The 27779-nt window shown below is 42.5% G+C and overlaps 1 protein-coding gene across 5 annotated transcripts in view; it reads right to left on the reverse strand.

Moving 5' to 3' along the window:
- The window catches only part of PDE10A (phosphodiesterase 10A), a 569965-nt gene that overhangs the window by 94435 nt on the left and 447751 nt on the right, over window positions 1-27779 (reverse strand). For all 5 annotated transcript variants that reach the window (XM_032837201.1, XM_032837200.1, XM_032837203.1 and 2 more), the window contains one exon: window positions 13705-13733. In XM_032837201.1, coding sequence (XP_032693092.1) covers window positions 13705-13733 — 29 coding nt within the window. The remainder of the gene's footprint in view (window positions 1-13704; window positions 13734-27779) is intronic.

Raw genomic sequence — 27779 nt, forward strand, 5'->3', positions numbered from 1 at the left:
TCTATGGCTAGACCATTAGTATATTCTTTTTCATACAATAAGGAAATGTGCCTTTAATCAGACTTCGGTTCCGAGGACTAAAACCAGCTATGTGTACGGGCTTAATACAGTCCCTCTGTAGTTAGTACTTGTCAACAGCTCTCCTCTGAAATAGAGCTGTGGTCGCCAAGAACTGTCTGACAAAACAGGTACCGTAATTTAAAATCCGGCAAAAGAGGAATGTGTTTAGCTTCCACTTAAAAAATTTTTTCCCGTGGGGCACCTGGGTGGCTCAGTGGGTTAAAGCCTCTGCCTTCGGCTCAGGTCATGATCCCAGGGTCCTGGGATCAAGCCCCACATTGGGCTCTCTGCTAGGCGGGGAGCTTGCTTCCCTTCCTCTCTCTCTGCCTCTCTCTCTGCCTACTTGTGATCTCTCTCTCTCTCTCTCTCTGTGTCAAATAAATAAACACAATCTTTAAAAAAAAATTTTTTTTCCCGTAGTGGTTTGATACTGCTCTTTTTTTTTTTTTTTAATTTAACTGATAGAGATCACAAGCAGGTAGAGAGAGAGAGAGGAGGTAGCAGGCTCCCTGCTGAGCAGAGAGCCCGATGCGGGGCTCGATCCCAGGACCCTGAGATCACGACCTGAGCTGAAGACAGGGGCTTTAACCCACTGAGCCCCCCAGGCGCCCTGATACTGCTCTTTAGATGATACAACACACTGCCTACTGCCCTCGTGATTCACTCACAGGCTGGATCAGCAAAACCTTTCACAGGCAGACGACCCATGTGTGTCTAGTCTATTGTTAAGATTATGGGCTTCATCTTAAGCACAAGCAAACAAAGTCATGATCTTTAAATGGTCAGTATGAAATGTTTCCATATAGCGGGAAAATGTACTTCGGTTATGTAGAGAAGTATTTTGCAACTAATTCTTTCAGGAAGCCGAGATGCTCAGAACTGATACTCCACACAGACTTCTGAAGTTTCTGTGCTTATTGTTAATGAAGAGCAGCAAAGCCTCCAAAATGAAATTTAGGCTAAAACTCACCATACCATGCTTTAGAAGAAAACTTCTTTTGGGCTTCCACAAAACTCAGGTTGCCTAAAGCTGTTTTGGCCTGTGTAATAAGGAAAACATGGACTTTGCTTGTAAGCACTCCTTATTCCTCACTAAGGTGGGGTGATTTTCTAATAGAATAAGAAAGATTTATTGGGTTTTATGATATTCAAAATTCAAAATGCCAGAATTTCATTTTACCTGATGGGAACATTATATCTCCTGTCTGTTCCTCTGGTTTCTCTGTCTTCTACATATGCTGATAATCCATGGGGACAGGCTATACCTGTCTGCCCCCCAGGTCCCTGTTTATAAGTATCATCGTTAACTGTCCAAGGCTCCCCTCTTAGCCGAAGTCTGATTAAAGGAAATTATACTGAGGAAGATTTTAAAGACATGCTTTCTGTCTGCTTCTCCACATGTTCTAACTTCTACCTTGGGCCACAGCACCTTAGCCTTTTCTACTAGATAAGCTTATACTAGAGTAGAGGGAAGATCTAGGTTGAGAAATTACTCCAGAAAATTCTAACATGTGTACCCTCCTCCAGTACCTGTATATCACCCCACTGACTTAACATTGAATCACATTTTAATATTATGCCTTTGAAATGAACAACTGATACAAAAGCAGATCTATAAACAGATTTGCATTTTTATGAAATTCAATAATAATAATAATAATAATAATAATAATAATAATACAAACTTTGCCCTGAAAAAAAACAGGGATCGGCACTCTTCCCTTAGAGAATAAGTGAAGCGACTTCCCTTGGGTCACACTTCACATGCCTGGAAGTTGAAAGCCACATCTTCTGCTTATTCAGAGAAAAGTAGTAACTACTCAAAAACCTTTTTTTCCTCTTCTACTTTTTCCACTGTTTTGTTGTTATAGTCACTTTTCTGATAACCAACTTCAAGTCTTTCGTACGAAGTGGAAAATGAGTAAATGGAGCTGAGTTCTAAAGGAAAAGACTGATCTGGCCATGAGGAGGCTCCAGTGGTGGGTAAGTCACCGTCCCTCCCGCGTTCGTCCCTCCCTGTCCTGTATCAGCACACTTCCTCTCTCCTGGATCGCTCCCATAAATACATGTGCATGTTGTCATTTGTTCCCCTTTTTTAAAAGAAAAAGTATTTTAAAAACCAAACATCCCAGGAATTGAGGGGTGGGCAAAATGAACGAAGAAGGTCAAAAGGTACACACACCCACTTATAAGCATATCCAAGTCCCAAGGACATCATGTACGGCAGCTACACTTAACAGTACTGTGTTATGTGTCTGAAAGGTGCGTGGAGAGTAGATCTTAGAAGACCTCATCACAAGACGGAAAGGTGACTATGTGGTGACGCACGTTCCCTGGGCCCACGGGGGTGTCACAGCAGCATTACAGATATCGAATCACTGTGCACTGTGTCGTACAACTGACAGTAAAATGTCACATGTCGATTTATAGCTCAGTAAGAAGATTCTCCGTTCCCTTCCCATCTAGCTCCCCCACCTCCCTTTCAAGGCAAAACTCTATAAAGCAACTGTCTATACTTGCTGCCTTCAATTTCTCTTTTCTCTTGCTTGCTCCAAGGAGACAGCTCTTATTAAGATCACTGACGACTTCCGCGCTGCCAAACCCACAAGGTAAACCTCCGCTCCGCTGAAATGTGGGCAGCGCTGACACAGCTGACTATTGTCTCTTACCTGACATAGTGTCTCCGGCACTGCTGCTCACATGGCCCCAGCTTCTCCGGACACTTCTTTCCAGTCTTTGTGAGGCTTCCTCCCATCTCAGACTCCTAAACGTCCTGGCCCTGGGCTGTTGTTTACATTTTCTTCTCTATTCAAACCACACTCACCTCCTCGGAGATCTCTCCAGCCTTACATCGTTACATCCCATTATATACTGCTGGTTCCTAAATCACCCATATTACTAAGGAATCTCAAAATTGTATCTCTCGTTCACTTCATTCACCTAAACTCCAGACTCATATACCCAACCACCACCTCCTCAACATCAGTATTCAGAGGTCTGTTAGGTGATCTCAAACAGCACATCCAAACCTGAGCAAACACTCCCATCCGTGTTATGGCAACCCGTCTTCTCATTTGCGCAGGCAAAACCCAAGTGCCATCATTTCTCCTTTCTTGTTTTATCCCACACATCTGGATTAATAAGCAACTCTTATTAGCTCTACCTTCCAAATATATCTAGAATTGCATCCATCAACCCAAGCACTGCTCCCCACCTCCACTACCCGCAATTCTGGTCCAAATCATCTTTATCTCTTAAAGAATTACTGCACTAATCCACTTGCCGTTGCCTGGCAATGAACAATTATTAAAGTGCTGCTAATTTACTTACTGAGGATTTCCACACTTATGTTTGTGCCGATAAAAATGGCTGGCAAGTTTTTCTGTTTTGTACAACGCTCTCACTTTTGTGGCAGGAATAAACTTCCCTCCTAGAATAAGTTCGTTCCCTAACTTCTGAAACGCATACTTTATATTATGTACCAGTTATCACCTCTTTAATGTTTGGTGGAATTATCTAGTAAAGCTTTTGGACATCATGACATTTAAGGAGGTCTTCATGAATTTTTCAGATTTTTCACTGGTTAACAGTATGTTTAAATGTCTTAACTCTTCTTCAGTTTTGATAATTTAGAATCTCCTCAAAATTGGCCACTAAATCCCAATTTTCAAATGTATTAGTATACAGTATTCCCTATTAAATTATTCATAATCTCCGTGTTTATAGTTACATTCCCCTTCTCATTCCTTAACGTTTGTATTTTACTTCTTGAACAGATTGCCAAAGATAGTCTATTTTACTGATCCATTTAATAAAATACCTCTTGCATTAATAACCACATCTATATTTTAAAGTGTGGATTGTTAATTTCTTCGCTTATTAATTCCCCCACTTTTTAAAAAATTGTTTTTTGTGTTCTAATTAATGAATATAAGCATATAAATTTTCATCCTGTTTCAGCTGCATCCTATAAATTTTGGTTGATTTTATCCCCATTTTACATTTGAGGCTTTGAAAAGTTATTTTATTAAAAGGTCACCCAGATGAAAAGTGGCAAAGTAGGAATTCAAATCTAAGTGCTATTTACACTGTATCAGACAAGCTCTTTTAAATGTATTATAACAACAGGCGCAGAGATGCAATTCACACAAAAGGAAATACACCTATTTAAGTATGGAAAGATTCTTATTCGCTTTCTTTTTTTTAAGATTTTAATTACGGAGCCTGGGCAGCTCAGTTGGCTGAGCGTCTACCTTCTGCTCAGGTTGTGATCAAGTCAGGGGTCAAGTTCCCCGTCCATCAGGGAGTCTGCTTCTCCCTCTCCCTCCCCCACTTCCCGCAGCTTGTGCTCTCTCTCTGTCCAATAAATAAATAAAATTTAAAAAATAAATAAAGATTTTTATTTATTTGTGTGAGAGAGAGAGAGTGTGCACTAACGGGGGAGGAGCAGAAGGAGAAGCAGACCCCCCCTGAGCAGGGAGCCCCATGGGGGTGGGGGTATAGTTTGCCCCCCAACCCCAGGACCCTGAGATCATGATCTGAGCCAAAGTCAGGCACTTAACCGACTGAGCCACCCAGGCATGCTGCTTATTTGCTTTAAATAAAAATATTAAAACAATGTCCCTGCTATTTATATACAAGAAGATGTATAATTGCTAATTTAATCTGGTTAAAATGAAAGTATAAACCACAACAGTAAGTTGATAAATGTGTATTAAATGCCATAAAATATTTATGTCCTTTGACCTGTTAACCTCAGATCCTAGCATTTTCTTTAGGAATTATTTCACAAGAATAAGACTGCCACTTCCATAATCAGTCTATGAAAAACAAAGCAATCTAAAGATCCAACAATCCAACCAAGAGAAAGTAAAATACTAACACGGAGAAGAAATTCAATGAGACATTTTAGTGACTGGAGATAATATTGGATGGCATAACAACATGAACTACTTACGGCATAATGCAAACTAAAAAAACCCAGAACCAAACGTGCATGTGCACTGTAACTAGTACTGCACAAGGACAAGCATGTGAAGGAGAAAAGACAGGAAGGAAGTATCTGAAGGCTGTCACCGGCTGCATTAAGGTGATCTTAAGATTGTCTCAGAAGCCCTGTTCTGATTTCGTTAGAAAATGCCCAGTGTAAATAATTCTACGTGAGTAGAAGACGTTCTGGGTAAAGTGGACACGAGCAGGAGCACAAGGAGAGCTGTGGGAAGACGCGAGAGCATGACACCAACCGCAAATACAGGGGAGACGTTCTGACATACGAACTAGCAGAGAAAAGGGGCTCATTGCAAACAGCCTCAGTCTTCTCAGAAACATACAGTTGGCTCTAATTTAAGAATGATGGAGGGGTGCTGGGGGGCTCAGCCAGTTAAGTGTCCGACTCACGGTTTCTGCTTAGGTCATGATCTCAGGGTCACTGAGATCGAGCCCCACATTTGGGCTCTGTGGCCAGCTCAGAGTCTGCTTGAGATTTTTTTTCTCTCTCTCCCTCTGCCATGCCCCTCCCACAATTAATAAATCTTAAAAAAAAAAAAAAAAGGAGACAAGGTTAGGATTGACGATTCAGAGGGGAGGAAAAACTGTAAACCCCTGACACATGAAAGAGGTTGCATCACTTGAGATTACCAAGACAAGCAAAGGCAAACTGTACACCCAATTGGCAAAAGCAGCTCATACTTAACAGAAACAAGTAACACAAATATCCAAACAGAAACGGAGACATTCAGAGCTACGTCCTGGCAGTGTTTTCTCTGATACTGCTGCAACCTGCTCTACAAACTTCCACTCACGGAAGAATCGGACACCTGCACCGTAATTATCTGTCAGACACCTGCACCGTAATTATCTGGTCAGTGCTTCAGTGACTTTCACAGGAATCAGACACTCCTGCTAATTTCCAGATCATTCATTCATTTCACATCAAGGCATAATGCACGCTCCTTCTCCAATAGAATCCAACAGAAATTCTGGAAGTGTTGAATTCTCACTGGGTGACTGACTCGTCAAATCAGGCGCTGGCCAACTTTGACTTCCAGTCCCATGATGGGGCTGATTATGCCAATACTCTTCTTCACCTGCTTTTTGAGAGAAGATGTGCCTAGAGTTTATTAGGCATCATGAGAGCAGTGGATTAAGGAAATCTACCATCCAGCCCCTCAAGGTTGCACACTCTATGTAAAATGTCAAGCAAAAATAATTTTAAGTTGCAAAGAAGAAAGGATAAAGATAATACAAATAAATACAAAGGATCTGAACAGCAGGGAGAAGACTCTTTGTGTGAAATTACCAAAATAGTCCCAAAAGCAAATGCTCAATTTTATGTAAACTCTTTCCCTTCTATGTGAAGCTGAGTGCTGCTCTCACAATTTGAATTCAGAGTAAATACATTTAGAAGTAAAATGATCTTACTCAAAATCCCGTCTACTGCGAGGTCCTAACCACCAGTGCTCCTGTTTGTCAGTGTCCAGACATACGTCTCAACCCTAAACTTTTGACTCTTACACAGCAGTATGACTTTGATCAAACAAAACTAGATTCTAAAAAGAAAAAGCTCAAATAAATCTCTGACAGTGAAATGTACAACTAAAAACACAAAAAATAAAAGCAGGGGGTGTGTGGGGGGGAAATTTGCAAATGTTTGCAGGCTGGTTTTTAGTGCTTCCCTCACACCCTAGGAAGCTCCAGTCCTGAAAATGGACCCCATCACTTGGACTCCCGTCCCAGGATACTCCACATACCTACCGGCCTGACTCACCTTCCCTCCTGTCCTCTCTCCCTGCTGACAAAGTTCCTCCACTGAGCCCTGGGACACCCGCTGTCATCAGCAAATCCTCTCTTCTCAACTGCCCTCAGGGGAACAACTGTGCAGCTTTTTGCCCTAAATGAAACCTTCCTGCCCTCCTGATCATACCGCTTCCTGTACTACAGCTGATTATCACATAAAAGACAATTAGTCTGTGGAATGTATGATCATGGCATTAGGTAGATAATGCAGAAATTTCTCAATAAATGCAGGAACAGATAGTTTATATGAGCAAAAGAGGGTGCCTGGGCGGTTCAGTCAGTTAAGCATCCGACTCTGGATTTCTGCTCAGTCATGATCTCGGGGTTGTGGGATTGAGCCCTGTGTCAGGCTCCATGATGGGCATGGAGCCTGCTTTTGATTCTCTCTTTCCGTCTCCCTCTGCCTCTCCCTGCCCCCCACCAAATAAATAAATAAAAAATGCAAAAAAAACCCCAAACCCAAACCAAATAACAACAACCAAAAAACAGACAAACAAAAACAAAAAAAGAACGATCCCAGGAAAAACAATCATTTAAAAGTTGTCATTCTAGGCACACTTGGCCGGCTCAGTCAGTGGAGTGTGTGGCTCTTGATCGTGGGGTTGTGGGTTCAAGCCCCATGTTTGGTTGTGAGATAACTTAAAAATAAAATCTTTAAAAAAAAAAGTTATTAGTCCCTAATCTTTCCCCTCTCACTGTGTTAAAGAACTAAAGAAGATAAAGACAGAGAAGCCAGGGAACTGTGGCAGCCACGTGCCACTGATTTCAAGGCGACACAATACCAGTGAAACCAAATCGAAAACAGTCACCAGGGACTTACTTAAAATTCCCCGTCCCCAGAAATGGCACTGCTGCATTAAGTCAGTAACAAATGCTCTAGGGAAATTAATGACATGGGATCTGAAATGCACCTGGTGAGCAGTGGATGCCGGTTCCCTCTGTTTATGCAGTAGGACCCTGTATTTAGGAATACACTGAGAAATTCAAGGAAACCAGGATTCACTAACAGAATGAAACATTTTTCCAATCTTAGGAAATCACTAAATAGACTGGATGTAGCCGTACTGTTTACCAGGACAGGTTAAAATGAAAAAACATTGCAAAGAGATCTTGATTCCAAAATAACAATTTGTTTCAGTCAACAACAGACAAATGGCACAGGTAAATTTCTCCCGTGGCAATGTCCCCCACTGTTCCCTCCCTGTCCCCCTGGGTGACCTACTACGGAATCAGTGCTGCTGAACCTCGCTAGCTAGGTTTCCAACGCAGCATCTAACAGGAGAATTCTCACAACATGTACAGCTACGGTGTGCAGAGACAAGGAAATTCTACCCATAAACACCACCCCTAACATCTTCGAGGAGAGACAAACAAAAACCGGAAGTCCACAAATAACCTCTCAACATACATAACATGAGAAAAAGAAGCACTACCCGAAATGCACAAGGTGCGGGTGCCATGCGGGCGCGCCCAGGATAAAGCTACCTTGAGATGTGAGCGGAAGAATATGTGAAAAGTGAATTTTAGGAAAGCAACTGCTTTCAAAAAACTTGAAAGAATTAATAAGAATTTACTAATGATGTCAAAAGACACACACAAATGAAGGAAAAGCACCAAAATACAGAGGTAACTTTAATTAAAAAGAGCCATTGTAAATTTAAACAGAATTAGGAACAGTATGGAATTATTTTGCTGAAGTTTGTGTCGATGATGCAGAGAGTGAGTCTGAGTGGTTCTTTGGAATCCATGAAGAGAACGGGAGAGAGAAAGACTGCATATTTGGTATCTTGAAGAGAACAAAACAGAAAGGACAGAACTGATGCACCAAGAAACAAGCAAACAAAATATCCTGTACTAAAGAAAGACTTGGAAAATGACTGAGAAAGCTCATCACATGCCAGGCTAAATTAACAAAAGCGGAAGCGTTTACATGTAACCCAGTAAAAGTAATGAATTCCAATAGCAAATAACAGTCTGCTAAATATTCAGAAAAGAAAAAAGCAACATTTACACACACACACACACAGACAAATCAGGATATAATGAAGTGTACCTACAGCATTTTGATGGACACAGGCAGTATCCAAGAATTCCAGACCAAGCTAGAATCTGGTGGATCCCAGCAACTCGGCATCCACACTTCTGACCTTGGTATTTTCTTTCTCTCTTCTAGTCAGAAATCTTTGACTTACAAGCTGGAACCACCCCAACAATAGCGACAATAGTAATAGTAATAACAGAAGAAACGGTTAATTGTGCCAATGAGATGAAAACAAGGGACAGATATGGCTGACAGCCGCCCTCTCCCTTGAGCAGAGATGTCCCCCTGTTTAACCTCTGTGACCAGGGCTTTCCTGCACTCACCCAGCTCCGGCTTATGGCCTCCCTGCCCCGCACACTGTGGGCAGCCTCCCATCTCAGGCCTCTGCCCTTATTGTGCCGTCGGCCTGCAATGCTCGCCCGCCAGGTCTCAGCAAGGTTCACGGCTTCAAGTTCCCTGGGCCTCCCCTCAGTCACTTTCCTGGTGAGCCATGCCGGCCGGCACAGGCACCCAGCCCGACACCCCGCAGCCCGGCTCCGTCTTTCCAGTGTCCATCACCGCCGACCCTGGCGGATGCTACTTCCTTCCCATGTTTACTGCCTCCACCACACCACATGGATGGACACACTGCGATGGGAGACGTTTTGGCTAGTTTCTTCCCTGATGAGCCCAGATGAGGGTCAACCGCTATGGGGACAGACGGTCGATGTGCGATCAGAAAACTGTAGCGGACTGCCCAGATACGCTGCTTTCTTTCGTCGGTTTCGCTCAGAGTAGATTCCAAGCCCGGCGTGGAGCTCACCGTGGGGCTTAACCTCCCAACGCTGAGATCAAGATCCGAGCTGAGACCAAGAGCCAGACGCTGGGCCCTCTGAGCCCCCAGGCATCCCCGGATATGCCGCTTTTAACAAGGCATTTACATCATTATAATCAGTGAAATTCTCATGGGTAGCACTGCCTTATTTATTTAATAAACTGAAAAGGGACACAGGAAAAAAACTGGAAAAATTACTCGAATATGCAGCTTCAAAAATGAAACAGAATGTTAGGTAAAGGCAGGTAAGATGGAGGCTTTCCTCGGAGTGTTAGGATGGTCCGAAACAAGGTCAAACAAAGCTTTAATAAACACACAGTCCTGTGGTTAAACGTGTTCTTAAAAATCTGTTGACAAAGGAGTTTTCTTGGTTTTCCTCACGTTACTGAGTTACTGACTTTTCCTTCTAAATCTCCTTTGAGAACTTTCCGTGTCTTCTCCACGGGACAACTGGCGCGTCCGAAGTTCAGGGCTCAGACCGTTCCTCTCCACAAACTCCCAAAGTGATGCTGTCCCATCCCACGGCATCGACTGCATGTACAGACCCAATCACACCCACATCCCTCGCTGTGGCCTTTCCTCTTGGCTCAACAGCGTTTGCGCCTGCTTTCCAAACATCTCCAGTCTGATGTCTGAGAACTCCAATCTCGCTTGTCCAAGACCAACTGACGGAGCTCCCAGCCTTGCCCCCCACGTGCATCCTGCTGTCGCCCCACAGTCGTAAAGGGAAACTTCCCTGGGCCAGGTGCTCAGACCAAACAAGCTGTGAGTCATTACTAATCCCTGCCCCCTCACCACCACAGACAACGTGAGCCCTTCCTTCTCAGTACACCTGACTCTGATCACACTTCGCCATCACAGCCCTCACTTGGGTGTCCTCCCCTCCCGGCCTGCACACTCTGGACTAGCACAGGCCATCTGCGTCTGTGCTGACCCCCCTCTTCCACTCCAACCCCATCGCTCACCGCCCACCATTACTCAGTCTGCTCTAGACACACTAGTCTACCTCAGGGCCTTTGTAGCAGCCGTCTTCTCCTTCTGGATGGTTTTTTAATTCCCTTAGGTCCCTGCTCAAATGACCGTGTATCACATAAACCCCTCCGGCCGCCCTAGTGTACAAGAAGCCAGTAAGTGCACTCCAGACCCCCACCACTCTCTAGCTTACCCAGCTTGATTTTTCTATGTATTTATCAGAACTTAGCATTACCTGATATGCATAAATCAAACATTTTTTCAACGGTCTCCACCACGCCCTCCTCCACAGTGTGCCCTCCTCCACGCACACGGGGGGAACCAGAATCTCTTTGGCTCACACTATATCCCCAGCACATAGGACGAGGTCCGGCACACAAACTTCAGGTAAGAAGGAAGACAGGGAGAGAGAAAGGGACAGAGGAGAGGAAGAGGAAGAGAGGGGATGGGTACAGACTTAACTGACTTGACTTCACGTTAAAAAAAAAAATCTTGCTTTCTAAAGGATTAGTAACCAGAAATGTTGTATAATTTCTTGAAAAAATGAATTCTCCCTTCAAACTGTATTAAAGATACACTGTTTCCAAGCAGTTACCCGTCCTCCCCCACGTTGTCAGGGTCAGGCCACCATGGGTCTGTGATGTCATGTCACAGCTGCTACATGCTAAAAATGTACTGATGTAGACACTTGGTCCAGAGAATGTCTAAGTAGATGTGAGGGAGGCATTTTGGGGAAAATGTTTTAAAAGTAGGTGCGCTTCACTGGGAAGAGAGGACGTAACCCCTCTATTCAGAGAGCTCTCATGTGGCGTATGGGGGATAGTTATGTTCTTGTTTTGTGTTTTTTTTTTGTTTTTGAGTTGCTACAAAAATCAAGGAAAGTATTAATTTAATAAAAAAAAAAAAAAAAGGAAAAACCCATACTAAGAGATGACAGTTAAGGAGAGGTGGTTTGGCTCTAAATGGAAAAGTGTCTCACAAAATCAGAACGCTCTGTGGGTGCAAACAGCCACGCTCATAAGGAGCACGACTTTTGACGACGGATGTTCCCAAACAAGCCCTCCCTCCAAAAGGCTGCACTATGCATTTCTAAACCTTTTCTTTTTTAAATATATATAAAGATGTTATTTATTTATTTGAGAGAGAGAGAGAGATCATGAGCAAGGGGAGCGGCAGGCAAAGAGAGAGAGAGGGGGTAAGCAGGCTTCCCGCTGAGCAGGGAGCCCGATGTGGGGCTCGATCCCAGGACCCTGAGATCATGACCTGAGCCGAAAGCAGAGGCTTAACCCACTGAGCCCCCCAGGCACCCGCATTTCAAAACCTTAATTTTAATTGAAAACAACAGTGTGCTGTTACAGAAAGCAAATTCTGAATATCCATCATGAACCCTGATATATGGGTTATATTGAGAATAAACCATTTTAAAGATCTTGGCAACGGATACTACCCTAGTATCTATTCTAGTATTATCTATTATGTGTCTATTCTATTCTACTCTCAGCTCATAAATTAGAAATTCTCAACTGGAGATAGACTTTCTCAACATGAGGCACAAAATAAGAGACCCTTATAAAATAACAGCAAAGAATGATCTCTGTATACTTTTGTCATCATTTCTAACGGCCTTAAAAATAGTCTGTGGTGCTGTCTGAGCACACATCTCCCCTCTCTTCCGCCAGAAAGAAGGCACTGGCGTACTAAGAATGACATGACAATGTCATCCGAATCCGACCTGTCTTGCAGCAATATTTTGTATAACCAAAGTATACAGAAATGCATTCAGTAAAATAAAAAAGTCCACTCCTCGTCCATACAACTGTTCTACCCAAATACAACCTAGTTTATATTTAAAGGAGTGCAATGCAGTCACAAAATCAGTTATAACACTGGCACAAAATCTTTGTATGTGGAGACTCCAGAGGCGAAGAAAGTGGGTTCTGGCCGACAGGTGAACAGAATTAACGTACTGACAGAAGGCCGGCCTCAGAAGGACAGTTTCACTCGTCGTTGTCAACAGGACAGAATGTCAGGAAAACACAGATTGCTTAAAACTACCTCTTTGGGGCATTTCTTTCCCCATCTCCTTCGAAAACAACAACAAAATCTAAAGTTTCTTCGGGACTGTCAATGTTAAATTGAGGTTGGGTATCTCTTGTAGTTTGGGTTACAAAACAACAGGGACTGTTGGTGAGGAAACTGTAGATTTCTGCCCACCACCTTGGTATATAAAGTGCACGGTGCTACTGCAGAGCTCTGAGATGGCAGACTGCTGATCTCAACACCCCCAGGTCTCGGGACTCTGCCTGCAAACTGATTATTTTCAAAATTCCACATTTAAGATCTTTATTGTATACAAAATATATAACTAGAAGATTTATCATATGTAATTAATTATAACTTTGGATTACTATGCATAGTTTGCTAAATGCTTTCAGTCCTCACAACCCTTATGTTTTTAAGTTCGGTAAGTCTTTTAAAGTTAACCCTACGTAATTTCTCTTGGACAGGAAAACAGTGCGTTTAATATTTCTAAAAGTACCGAGGAACGCCCTGTCTCGAATACGTAAGCAGCCACCTTTTGTTCGCCCACAAACAAGGTGCGTGAACTCAAAGGCAGGGTAAAGCCACTTGCTGGGGGAGCGAGAGGCAGAGGCGAGAGGCAGAGGCTTCCGCTGCCTGCCGCCGCACAGGGAAGGCTTGTGTCGGTGTAAGAGAAGCTAGAAACCCAGTCTTTACACGCAGGCTCTCAATTTCCAACGTTGGCAGCTCGTTCAGAAAACCCCATAAGCACGTGCAGTGCAGACAAAGAGCAGCCGCGAGCTGTACTCACTTTGAGGGCCCCCAGTCTGCAACGGCTCTCCCCACCAACTTTCCTCCCTATTAATGAGTGATGCGCTGGGGCAGACACTCAGGATTTGCCATTATTTTTCCAATACTTTAACATGTGAGAGCACTGAGAAAACACAGGAACGTTATTTATTTCCTACACTGTGGTGACAGAAATTACATTCTCATTACTTACCCTGCTGATTTCCTTAGGAGCCGACTCATCTGGTGGAAGGAAAAGGAAGGGAAAAACACAATTAGAAACTTTGAGTAGGTTCTGAAATACAGAATATGTCATTCACTCTCAGTAAACTAGAAGGCTGCTTTGCTACGTTTTCTCTTACAAAATCAAAGAATTTGGCTTTACACATCTATCAATGAAAGGTTAAACATAAGAGTTAGATGCACGAAATACCACAGGCCACTTCCAAGATCGCCTTGTGAGACGTTCTGAAACGGTAGCACCTGCAAGTGATATTGTACATGACCCAACCACACGGCTCTCGCAGTGCCCGAGAACACCTGTGCTGCTGGGGTTAACTGCTGCATTTCTCACCTGCTAGAGTAAGACACGACCGTGCACAGCACCCGGGCCGAGGCACAAAGGACACCACAGGGCAGCTTTGTCCCACGGGTCCTGGGCATCGGGGGCCCTCCTGTACTAGACTGTCAGCAGTGTTTCCCATAAAGCGAGACCGATGGATGGACCGCATGCCTAGGTGCGGCCCTCTAAGAGGCTCTCCCCTGCGGTTGGCCACATGACAACAGCATGCCCACGTGACCAACAGGGTATAAGAAACAAACTGGCCAGGACTCCATTCTCGGTCACTGGTTCGGACCCAAAGTATATATATGCGGCCCTTTCGGACAGGGGCTGGCTGGGCCTCTCCAGAGCCCTCGCTGGGAAGCAGCCTTTAATTAATCCTACCACTATTCTGTGTCTTCCTGATCAATCAAATCCTGTCTGACTACCACCATTTGTGTATACTTAACATGCCCCAAACCTCGTGGATTCTGTGTTCCGCCAAAGCATGGTCTAATTTATCTCGACACTGACAAAAACATGTCTGTCCCACACATTCAAACAGGGGTGGGATGCTCCTTCCTCTTTCAATACCCTTGTTAACTAACCTGCTTAGGCCTGTTGTTTTCTCTTTGCTAATCTTTCTCCAATTTGTTGCTTCCCACCATTTCGATAGATAACACCACATCTAGCACCAAATCGACCAGCAGCCTCCAAACTGTCGCTGAATCTGGTATCTGCCCCAGCAAGCACGCCACACACGCATGTGTACACACGTACACACACACACACGTCTACCCCTTCCCTCCAATGCTGCAGAACCTAAAGGAAACTAGATTTCTATGCTAGCTAAAATAAGTAACTTTACCCAGAGCGTTTTAGAAATTACCAAGCTTGGGACTATTGGAGGAGAGACGCTCAATAAATAGTCCCTGTCTGGGGGCATCATTGTATTGTTCCCAAGTGACTTGAGTACTGCATCCCATTCCCTGGAATGTCCCTGAGGAAGAGCACTTAACTTTGCCTTCATACTGAAGTCACCTCATAGCAGAGTTTCCTCTACTCCTCAATTCCCAACCCAACTGCCCAACTGCCCCCAGAGATGGGACTATGCGATTTAGTCATTACAACAAATGTTTGAGCAGATCCTAAAGTTGTGGAGACATACATGTTCTTAACTGTTTTCTAAGAAATGCAGTGAGCATGGTCACATGTCCCAGCGGATTAAGAAACACATAATGAAAAGCAGTTGTACGAGGTTTCCTCTCAGGACTGACTGGCACTTGAGCCCGTGGCATTTCGGAACCTCCCAGTGTCCAGAGCCACCCCGAGATCTGAATGCTGGCTTAAGGGAAGAATCTGAACGTCCAGGCATCGATAAATTCATGTACCCTTTGCCTTTTCCCTCAGTTTTGCTTGACGCTTCTCAAATCATACTTGAGTGTCCGTAAGATACCCTCCCAGTATGTATTTCTGCATACCCGAGGTGTACTTATATAATCCTCCAAGGGAATTTCCCCCCCGATTAGCTGTTCTCCCCAAGGCTTTTAAAAATCATCAAAATGATGTTGAGATTGAAGATGCTCTCTTCTTTTTCTTCTCTTCTTTTACATTTCTCTTTAACAGTCATAGACATTCTCTCTCTGCAATTAGTTTTCTCATTTAATCATCCCACTAATCCCACTAGAATGTTAGCTCCTTGAGAACAAGGAGACACACCCAGCATATAAGGATCCCGTAGTATATGTATTTGTTGAACAAACAAATGTTAATTGAACCCCTAAAGCTGCATAAAAATTAGTGTCTGCTGTGGTGAACATTTTTGTTACTAATTTGATGCTCAAGAATTATGCAAAATCTTGCATCCATGGCAATTTCTTACTTTGCCGTGATCCCCAACGCCTTTCTTTGAAAGGAAGCTTTACTGCTGAGCTGTGTGAAATGTGGTTCTAACAGTCAGTCCTGAGTGTGTGTTGGAAGTACGGAGACCTTCCCGTCATGGGTTCTTAGTAGAAGACGTGCAAGCCCAGGGCTCTTACTCTGGAATCGCCAGACGATTTGCCAGGAATGACAAACTGCCTGAGGGGGCTGGGATGAAGCTTCTGCTCTGTTATTTTGAAAATGTCTTTGTGGAAAAAACTTTTTCAGAATCAAATTATATTGTCAGGATATTCTTTAAGTCAAAAATAAGTCCTTAAAAATCTTTAAAACTGTGTATATAGTTGTACTTTTATCTTTGTGGTCACTTTTGACAGTACTTTGAGTATGAAATGGGATTTCAGGAATGACTCCAAATATAATTAGAAACCAAGGGAACTTGTACTTTGATGGCTGATTTGAAGTTCCGTGGCTGCTTACATGTTCTTCTTCACTTGGTGTTTAGTTTTGGCTTTATTACTCTATGTTCCGAGAATGCGTTTTGAACAATTTCTACTTTTTAAATTGATCAATCATTTCCTCAAGTTTAACATACATTTTTACTACATCTTTCCATGGACAAGCTTTTCGGTGCTCATTCTGTAGGATGGGAAGAGAAGTTCAAGATTTTTGAACTTGAAGATACGGATACTGTGCATCCAAAGGAAAGACACTGTGATCAGAAGGGACGGACACTGGTGATCTCTAGAGGGACTTCGCTGTGCGTCTGTCCTGAGAGGCCGCCCGTTCACGTCACCTTGTGGGGTTTGCAGGTGTTCCAGTATTTCGAAGTAGAGCATATCTGTCTCCTCATCACGGAAAATACTTATTTTCCATGAAAATTAACATATACAATTGACCGTTGGAACAACATGGATTTGACCTGAATGGTCCACTTATATGTGGATTTTTTGGACAAATATACTGTAGTGCTATAATGTATTTTTTCTTATGCTTTTCTTAATATTTTCCGATCCCTAGTTTAGATTACTGTGGGGCTACAAAATGTGTTAATCTATGTTTATGTTACTAGTAAGTTTTCTTCTGGTCAACAGCAGGCTCTTAGCAGCTAAGTTTGGGGAGTCAAGTTACATGCAGATCCTCAACAGGTGGTGCTGGTGGGGGACAGGTCAGCACCCCTAAGCCCCACAGTGTTCAAGGGTCAACTCTACTTCCAAGGGCCCCACGCAGCCTCTTTCAGCCGCCCCTGCATTCTGCAGGAGCTGCGGGCTTGTCTACAGACGGCCGTCTTCTTACAACAGCGTGCTCTTAACGACTCAATCTCCAAATATTTAACAAATACGTAATATGTGCCAGATTCTGAATAATTGCCCCAGTTGGCCCAATCAGATTGAAGGGAAGGACTTCTCTATCGTGGCTTTGAGAGAACCACAAGATACTGACTGACAGGCCCTAGTGGGTGCAATCATGAGGGGAGTGGACCTGAAATCAGCTGATCTTGAAACCTCCTTTACCTAGGGGCCCCTATGCATGTGAAAGGTAATTTCTCTCTTTATTAAAGCCAATTTTACGAGGTAAAACTAAAAACACTTCAAAAAAGCATGGAGGAAACGTAACAAGATGTCACTAGGATATTACTTTTATGCCACTAAATTAATACACTGTTACTTAAAATGAAAACTCCAGAAAGCTCTTCTATTTCCTACCAAAAAAATAAACAAATTCCTTTGTGTAGGATTTAAGTTCTCACAGTTTGGTTCTGCCCTATTTTTCCCAACTGGAACATGCAACACCTGGGACTCCCCACTCCAGGAGGACTGGTCTTTCTAGAGCCTCAAACATGTTTTGTTGACTCTTAACTTAAAATCTTTGTACCTTCAAACAACAATTATGGAGTACCTGCTCGGTGCCTGGCACTCTTCTGGGTGGCCTACAATGTATCTCGAACAAAAGAAAAAGACAATAATCTCTGTCCTTATGAAGCTTTATCCTAAAAGCAGAAGGGAGTCCACAAACATGTTAGGACACTAGACTGTACAGCAAGTTCCCAGTGGTAAGTGCCTGAAAGTGAGACACAAAGTGGTGTAGGTTGGGAAGCCTCAGACAGCAACACGGGAAGCAGTGGTCAGAGCAGGCCTGATCCAGGGGTTGAGCTATGAAAGCAGCTCCCTGCGGGAAGCGCATTCCAGGCAGAAGGATTAGTTTGAGCAGAGACCAGAGACTTGAGTGTCCCTGCTGTTTTTTGCCAAGGTTGCTCTGTCCCCTTTCAGGAATTAGCTCAGCCTGCCTTGTGCCCATGAGGCCCTCTCAAAGGCACGTGGCCTGCATCCTTTCCTCCGCTGTCTCGTATACTGCTCTCCGGCTGGGAGAAGCAGAGCACCGTAGGAAAAAGGTAAGCGCTGAGTCCACACAGATCTATTTTCAAATCCCAGCTTCACTGACAAGCCACACCTGGGTTCCTTGACGGCTCAGACTCGAAATACCGTCACTTAGAGGAGGAGGTCCGGTCAGACGGCATTAGGGGCGAACGGGACAGAGTACGCAGAGCTCTTGCGCACAGTGAGCTGTCAGCAGACTCGTTTTGTTTCTCCCTATTCCGTGCGCCATGAATTACGTTCTGCCTTCTGCTCACAGTGAGACACACGAGGGTGATTAAGTTCCTGACGCAACAGAAGTTCTTGCAGACAAGAGACAACCTCTAACAGTTCTCTTCCATTACTGAACAAAAAGCCTCTCCAAAAGAGACTCCTGAGTGATGGAGACACAGCTAAGGCGGCTTCTGTGTGCAGAGCATTTTTCTACAGACATCAACAGAGTGGGAAACACTAGAAGCCTGTCACTTCCGCCCGTGTTCTAAACCTTCTCTGTGCAACTTGTAAGCATACCAATCGCTTTGTTTTCTTCTCTCTCTTAATTTTTTAACATTAAAACCAGACATTAATGGGAGAACGGAAGCCATGTCATCAAGAACTTCAGCCCCAGGTGAGCTGGTTTGTGCCAATAAACCCTCTACTTTGCAGAGTCACTAATGGGGAAAAAAGAAAGAAACTATACATTGCTAGGTAATGGAAAGGTATAAAGAACTATATACTTGTGACATTCTTGGTCAGAAAAAAAGGGGGAGAGGATATATATAAGTTCACAAGCCAAATCATAAAACAGGCAAAGCTGTTATTTTTTCCCTGAGGACTATTATGATTTCTAATAACTCGGAGAATCACGTTTTCTAGCATATGCTATTGTAGCCTATTCTTCTGTACTTAATTCTATATGAACAGAATAAGACCATTCCTAGTGAGAGTTAGTCCATGAAGCCTTCCAATTCCATACGTGAAAAGTGATGGCTGAAAATGGCATAGTGAGAACGGCAGGTACTTTTCTGTACATACAGAATGTAATAATCTACAAAGTGGCTTCTTTATTTTTTGTAAGTGCTGTATATACAATATGGTATCGTTTCTGTATTACAGCTAGCAGAAAATAACATATACATATGTTGGATTTCACTTATCTAGGCCATAGAAGCAAAGCTGAGAAAAGGTATCATGATGCCATCAACACATTTTTTTGTTTTGTACATATTGTAGAAATTATTAGATATCTCTAAGTGGCCTGGAACCGGGTTGAGTCTATGATTCAGCTCCGTGTCCTAATCATTATTTGGATTGGCATCATGCTTGTGAGCAAAGGTAACTAACTTTAAAGTTCACCATGAGAAAAACCTGAGCAAACCATGCTAGACAGGCTCATATATATCCACATTTTAAGTCGATTTTGATTTCTCAGTTGATACTGTATGAGCTGCTAAAATAGTAAACAATTCTGTCACCCTGACAGGAGAAACTGGAGTTATTAAATGTAAGCTCTGGGAACATTTAGGAAATGATGCAGTCTTCACATGGAAAATTCTGTATTTAACAATGCCTTCCAAAATTCATAGTTGCAAGTGGCTATTTGGAAGCTGCTAAGAAATTTTAGGAATTATAAATAAAAAATTACTGAGCTTCCCTAAAACTCTTATAGCGCTGATGCATTTTGGGAAAGTTCTTTCTTATGTTGCTGCAACACTGAGGATGGGGGAAAATGAGAGATCCAAAGCTTACCTGTGTTATTTATAAAAATGATAAACAAAGAAGGGCTTAGTATCAAAGTCTATGGCCTGGGAGTTTTCTGAGGATGGAAACTGTCCTGAATGTATCCTTCATCTCCCAACCAAAATTCTCTGGAGCACATGTGATTTCATGAAATTTGGCTGATCACACACTATGTCAGCAGAGATCATAACTGAAAACAGGATAAGATCCTGGCACTGAAGAAATTATGAACCTTAAGAACTCAGAAAAAGTTTAAATTTTACTGACTCACATTTTGAATTGCAGTGACAATAATATTAATAAATAAGTTGGAAACGTGTTGCCCAAGTTTTCAGTTGTCTCCAAATCTTCACTTTGAAAACTGTAGTTATGATACACTTTGGTCTGCTGTAGCCTACTTACTACTCACTTCAATTTCACATCTCTGAACTTGTTACTTGCTAAAATCTCTTCAAAGGAAAAAATAAAGTAAGGACTTTATTCTGTTTCTACCAAGTCACTTCCTATTTACCCCGCCCACCCTTCAGAACGTCAAGCAGTAGATGGGAGTTCAGACCTCTGCCCTTCTCTTTAGTTTGCACGTACAAGGAAAACAGCAAGATGTGTAAAGAGTATCTCTTTATTAAAAAAAAAAAAAGAAGAAGAAGAAAGATGAGGATTGTGGGTGCTTCCCTTTCTGTTTCGGACCAGCTGACTGGGCGGCACAGAGAACCTGTCCAGGCATAGAGTCTGCCCAGGCCCCTGGGAGCAAAGCGGTCTCGGCAGAGCGCGGCCGCACGTGAGCGAGCCTGGCCCTGTGTGCGGTGCCCTTCCGTCACAGAACTGCCTATTCTCCAGGAATATGTTCACTTCTAGAGGACATCCGTTTTGTTTAGTGTTGATGCCATCCAAAGGAATAAAGCAAACCAGGCAGACGCTTAGTGTTGCTGAGACACTAACATAAAATACTAGAACTGAAAAAAGAATTTAATTGTCCACAATTTCCAGCAAACTGGCTCTTTGTCATTACCACAATTCTGCTCCTTCAACATTTCTGGTATGGGTTAAGAAATGACAGTGTCCAGATAATTCTGTATTAGAAGACTTTTTAGTTTAAAAGTAACGGCAGTTTACAACAATGAACCTTTGAACGCTTACTTTCCCTTTGTCTGAAGTTTCATACGGGTAACACTCCCTACAGTCTGGAAAGAACACGCCACTTCTGCTCACGAAGGGTTAGCTGCTACAGAACTGTCTTCCAGTCATTAACAAGTGGAAAACCAGACAAAATACGTGAAGCAAACGCTATGAGGCACTGGTCACCAGGCTGTTCAACACTGTAACCCCAGAGATAAAACGTGTGAAAAGAACTCTGATGCTCATCCAGGATAAAAACTCGCAGCAAATTAGGAATTCAAGGGGATTTCATTACCCCGAAAACGGTATCTGTGAGAAACCTATGGGTGCCCCCACACCTGAAGGTGAAAGAGGAAATTCTTCCCTCTAAGATGTGGAACAAGAGATGAGTACTTACTCTCACCTTTCCTAGTCAACATTGTACCAGAGGTTCCAGCCAGCAAAACAAGACAAAAACATGTGTGGGGGTATGTGAGTGTGTATCCACCTATCTGTACACACATATAAACTTACCAGTTAAGTAAAATTATGTTATATATAAGTATTATGTATGTGGTATAGACTGGATTGGAAAGAAAAAAAATAACACTATTCACAGATTACTCATGTAATTACTCTATAGGAAGTCCTATAGAATTTACCAAAACAACAACAACAACAAAACACTAGAATGCAAAAGTGAATTTAGTAAGGTTGTAAGATGCATGATCAGAAAAATTCAAGTACCACAGAGAAGTATACTGTTATATGATTAAGCAAATGACCAAGAAAAGCCAAGTCAATTCTAAAAATGACAGAAGCTGTAGAAGTTACACTATGTTACACAAAGAGTTTCTACAGGGACATCAGTCAAAGCTGGTGGAAGTCTTCCGCACGTCCTCAGCAGCACTAGTGCCTTGTGTATCTGATGACAGGCATCCTGACAGCTGTGAGGACACATCACACTGTAGTTTGTATTCACACTTCCCTGATGGTGGGTGTTATTAATGTTCTATACTTTATACATGATTTTGTTTGTCAATTATACCTCAACAGAGCTGAAACAAAATACCTTGATGGTACCAATATAAGGACAGGCATGCAGGTCAGGGAGCCCGAACAGAGAAACTAAAAATAGACATACGCATATATGTGATTTTCAGCAATGGTATCAAACTTATTCACTGGAGTAGAGATTATCTTTCCAATAAATGGTGTTGGGAGAAATGGATATTCATACAGAAAAAAAAAAAAATCCAACCCTTACATTATACCACATATAAAAGCTTACTTGAAATGAATTATATAAGAGTGGAAACTAAAACATCTTGAATTAAGCATATTTCTTGGATTAAAGTAAAAAACTATAAAGGAAAAATGATAAAATAGACTTTATCAAAATTAAGTATATTGGCTCTTCAAAAGACACTGTTAACAAAAAGAAATGCCATAAACTGAGAACTATAGAGTATTACAGATCTAACTGAAAATTTGCATCTAAAATATATAATCTCACAACTCAAATATGAAAATAACAACTCCAATTTTAAAAGGGGCAAAATATTTGAATAGATGTCTCACAAAAGAAAATCTAGAAATGGCAAACAAATTCATTAAAAAATGGCTGACGTCCTTAGATATCTGGGAAATGCAAACCACACCCACAATGAGATATCCACACCCCCAGGAACATAAAGGGAAAAGGAAAAAATGTGAAGCAAGTGGACCTGCATGAATTGCTGAAAGTGTGCTAGACCCAATACCAAAACATTCCTGGGAAACAGAAGCGAACAAAGCACAAGGTAAATCTGAGACGTGTTCTGCTGAGTGAGAGAAACCAGACACACTGAATGATTCCCTTTACGTGAAACTGTATAAGCAGGACAAAAGGCAGATCAGAGGTTGCCAGGGACTAGAGGCCAGTGATAGAGGAGGGAGATAAGCTGCAAAAAGGCATACAGGAATATTCTAGAAAGGCAGAAATGTTGATGTGGTAGTGGTTACATGACAGTATGCATTCATGACAACTCATTGAACTATATACTTAAAATCGGTCAGATTTATTATACATAAATTATGCCTAATAAGCTGATTAAACAAAAAGCTTTGCCTTGCACTTAGGCTTCAGCTCAGTGTGAAGTAAGCACCAGCACTTCCTCATTCCATTCTTGGTCTGTGTTTCCAGTCAAGATACCATCTTCACTGGAATTGTCCTCTTGGTCCCACACTCCAGTGCCAGCTAGAAGTGGAACGCTGGTAAGAAGTGGGGGTTAACATGTCCTGCGTCCCTCTCCGTTCTTTCCACTACCACCAGCCGTAAAGTCATTCCTCCATATCAACTAAGAGCCTTACAACCTGACCAGTTTCAGTCCTTTCCCTCAAAACTGCCTCAAATCACTCTGGGCTTTGATGTCTACATGGAAGACCACATGGGGCAGAAGGCAAGCAAACCAAAGGAATTTCACAGGGAATGGAGAAGCTGCTCTAGCAATAGGCTATCAGGGATTCAAAGAGAGTTTCAGGCAAGAAGGAAGGAGTGGCAGCACCAGTAAGAGTCCACATGGAGACCTGGTAGACAGAGGAGAGCCCCTGTTCCCACCCATCATGCATTAAAAGGCTCTAAGTCATGTTAGCCTCAGAAGCCTGAGCAGTGGGTTCAACAGATTCCAGAGGACAGTGTTAAAAGGTCAAAGGATACCCACCATCACCACCAGAATGTTTTCTAAGAATTTCAAAGTGCCTAGTTGTCTGATAGAAGAAAGGAATCAGGAAGAAGCTGTCCAAGACCAGACCTCTTATATAAACACTTTGGAAAACAACTTGGCACTTCTGAAAAACTAGTCCTAGGTATTGATCTAAAACCAAGTATGCAAAACACCAAGTGTCCAAGAAACACCAAGTTAATGCAAAAGAAAAAGAAAGTAGGTTTTAAAGTAAAAGTAACTGACATCTTTAATTGCTAAGACTATGTCTTCTACTATCAGTAGGAAATGTAATCCATGAGCAAGATGAGATCAGATAAATAAAATGATTCTTTCACATACACAAGTCAATCCTATTGCTGTATTTAGACAAAGGCTAAAGAATCGTCATAAAGTTCATTATTCTTTAGCATTTCTTCATTATAATCAATTATAAAAATGGATTAACATTCATTTTCAGAAAAGTTTGTTGACTTAAAAAACACTATGACTGTGTTTTCCTGGAAATTGGTAAAAGAACTGATCATGGGACAATTCCAGAATTGTACCAAGTAGAGACTGGTAGAACAAGTATAGCCCAAGAAGAAATAATTTTTTAGAATGTTTTGGAGAACCTGAGATATAATAACCACTTAACTGAGATAAGAAGTCATATTTTTATGACTTTAAAGACCTTTATATTAAAGACCAATATTATGATGGTCTTTCCATTAACACTATAAAAATTAACCAAACATTGCCATAGTATTAAGTATCTAGAATTTAAAAAATAAATTACAGCATTATTTATCTGAGACAAATGATTACATATTCTTCATTTCTACTAAGGTCCCGGGCCAATTAACTTGAGGTCTCCAAACAAACTAGCCATCATTCTGGAGTGCGGGGAGAATGATGACCAGTTTGCTGGGGCTTCAAGTCCAGCAGAGCCATCCCCTTGCTACTGGAAGATCCGCGCTGCTTGTTTGCTTGTTTTAAGTGGGCTCCACGCCCAGTACGGAGGAGCCCAAAACAGGGCCTGAACTCAAGACTCTGAGATCAAGACCTGAGCTGGTATCAAGAGTCAGATGCTTAAACAACTGAGCCACCCAGATCTATGGGTTTGGTACTGAATATCATGATCTAAATTTTGGAGCTTCCAGTACTTTCCATACTTTTTCTAAGAGGGCGAGTTTTTATTTTCAAATAGAATCTCACACGGAATAAACCGGGAGATTCAATAGGTTAAAAGTAATGTAGTTGCAGGTACTGGAACTGGCTGCATATCAGTTCCAACCGCCTGTAAGCTCTCCTTCCTATCCTGAAAGTTAAAAACGACATCGTCCAATCTCCTGACCAGAACCACCTGATCAGATACACTATGGGAGACTGAATCCAGACCTGAGTTAAGTGGGAAGAAAGAGGGATGAGGTTCCCCCCTTTCTGGGAGGCTCAACAGAGACAGTGTGGGTCCACAGGCACCAGATTCCTGCCTCCCTGGCTTCCTGGAGCTGAGTGGGTGGCTCTGCCGATTCCAAGTGGGAGCTGAAATTCCGAAGCCTGGACGTTTTCTTGGTCACTCTGCCTATAGCTGACCCCTCTAGCCCTTCCAGTAATTTTAAGTGGCCCAACACATTTCTCTTTATTTAAATTAGCTTAGATTGGTTTCTATTACTTAATAACCAAACCCGATGTGTTTTATTAGTAAAAATTTACTCTCAATGTTAAAAATTATTACCTCTCTCATTATAAAGTCAACAAATAAGAACAAAGAAGCTGTTTTGATTAACATAAAGTTCTGAAACAGGTGTTATGGAAAACATCCGTAGTCTCACATCGGTCTCAGGATCGGATTCATTTCTGGGTTTTTCTTTCAAAGACCCATAATGGTTCACATAAGATAACAAGATACAAAAGATAAAACATTGTTTTCGAAGGTTTGTTGTTTGTTTTATAGACTTCCTTACAAATTCAAAGCCTCTTGATTAAAATGACTCAGAGACTTAAAAGAGACATATTTAGATTTTTTTTCAAACTGAATCACTAAATATACAACAAATGCAAATAAAAATGTCTTTTAACAAGAAACACCCAAACACATATTTGAGCTCTGCATAAAAATGAATGAAACCAACAGCACAAGATTAATCTCCAGGCAGTCTCCAAGATTAAAACTTGGTACACTTAAATATTCCTGTTACTTTCATGTAGTTTTAAGTAGCTAAAACAAATTTAAATCAAACATTCCTGGAACCCCTGAAGCACTTCTGTAGAAGGATGGCATTCAGACGAACACAGCACAAAAACCACTACTATGTGATCCCATTTCCTCTCACTTCCCTTTTTTACACCACAATTAAAAAGAGAATAGGGGGGAGGAGTCAAGATGGCGGAGAAGTAGCAGCTGAGACGACTTCAGGTTGCGGGAGATCAGCTAGATAGCTTATCTAAAGATTGCAAACACCTACAAATCCAACGGGAGATCGAAGAGAAGAAGAACAGCAATTCTAGAAACAGAAAATCAACCACTTTCTGAAAGGTAGGACTGGCGGAGAGGCGAATCCAAAGCGACGGGAAGATAGACCGCGGGGGGAGGGGCCGGCTCCCGACAAGCGGCGGAGCCACGGACACAAAATCGGGACTTTTAAAAGTCTGTTCCGCTGAGGGACATCACTCCAGAGGCTTAACCGGGGTGAAGCGCACATGGGGTCAGCGTGGCCTCAGGTCCCGCAGGGTCACAGAAGGATCGGGGGTGTCTGAGTGTCGCAGAGCTTGCAGGTATTAGAACGGGGAAGCCGGCTACAGAGACGGAGCCGAGGAGTGAGCTCTCAGCTCGGGCTTACCTTGAACCGGTCGCAGGCTCAGTCAGCTCGGAGCGCGGCCGGAGGCCAGGGTGACGGGAGTAATTGGGCGCTGTTCTCTGAGGGCGCACTGAGGAGTGGGGCCCCGGGCTCTCGGCTCCTCTGGGCCGGAGACTGGGAGGCCGCCATCTTCGTTCCCGTCCTCCGGACTCTACGGAAAGCGCTCAGGGAACAAAAGCTCCCGAAAGCGAACCCGAGCGGATTACTCAGCCCGGCCCCTGGTAAGGGCGGTGCGACTCCGCCGGGGGCAAAGACACTTGAGAATCACTACAACAGGCCCCACCCCCAGAAGATCAACAAGAAACCCAGCCAGGACCAAGTTCACTTACGAGGAGTGCAGTTTCAATACCAAGCAAAGCACGGAACTCATGGCTTTCTCCCCATGATTCTTTAGCCTTGCAGTTAATTTAATTTTTTCTCTTTTTCAATTTTTTTTCTCTTCTTCTGCTAAATTTCTTTTAACTTTTACCCTTTTCTTTTTTGACGTTTTTAAACTAATTTATCTAATATATATATATTTTTTTTTTCCTTTTTATATTTTTTCGTTATTGGTTTTCTTTATTTATTTGTTTCTTTTTTTTCTTTTCTTTTTTTCTTTCTGAACCTCTTTATATCCCCTTCCCCCCCCCTCACGATTTGGGATCTCTTCTGATTTGGCTAAAGCATATTTTCCTGGGGTTGTTGCCACCCTTTTAGTATTTTACTTGTTCCTTCATATACTCTTATCTGGACAAAATGACAAGGAGGAAAAATTCACCACAAAAAAAAGAACAAGAGGCAGTACCAAAGGCTAGGGACCTAATCAATACAGACATTGGTAATATGTAGATCTAGAGTTCAGAATGACGATTCTCAAGGTTCTAGCCGGGCTCGAAAAAGGCATGGAAGATATTAGAGAAACCCTCTCGGGAGATATAAAAGCCCTTTCTGGAGAAATAAAAGAACTAAAATCTAATCAAGTTGAAATCAAAAAAGCTATTAAGAAGGTGCAATAAAAAATGGAGGCTCTCACCGCTAGGATAAATGAGGCAGAAGAAAGAATTAGCGATATAGAAGACCAAATGACAGAAAATAAAGAAGCTGAACAAAAGAGGGACAAACAGCTACTGGACCACGAGGGCAGAATTCGAGAGATAAGT

The sequence above is a fragment of the Lontra canadensis genome, unplaced genomic scaffold (assembly GCF_010015895.1).
Source record: "Lontra canadensis isolate GAN:19392208 unplaced genomic scaffold, GSC_riverotter_1.0 scaffold97, whole genome shotgun sequence".
NCBI classification, from domain to species: domain Eukaryota; kingdom Metazoa; phylum Chordata; class Mammalia; order Carnivora; family Mustelidae; genus Lontra; species Lontra canadensis.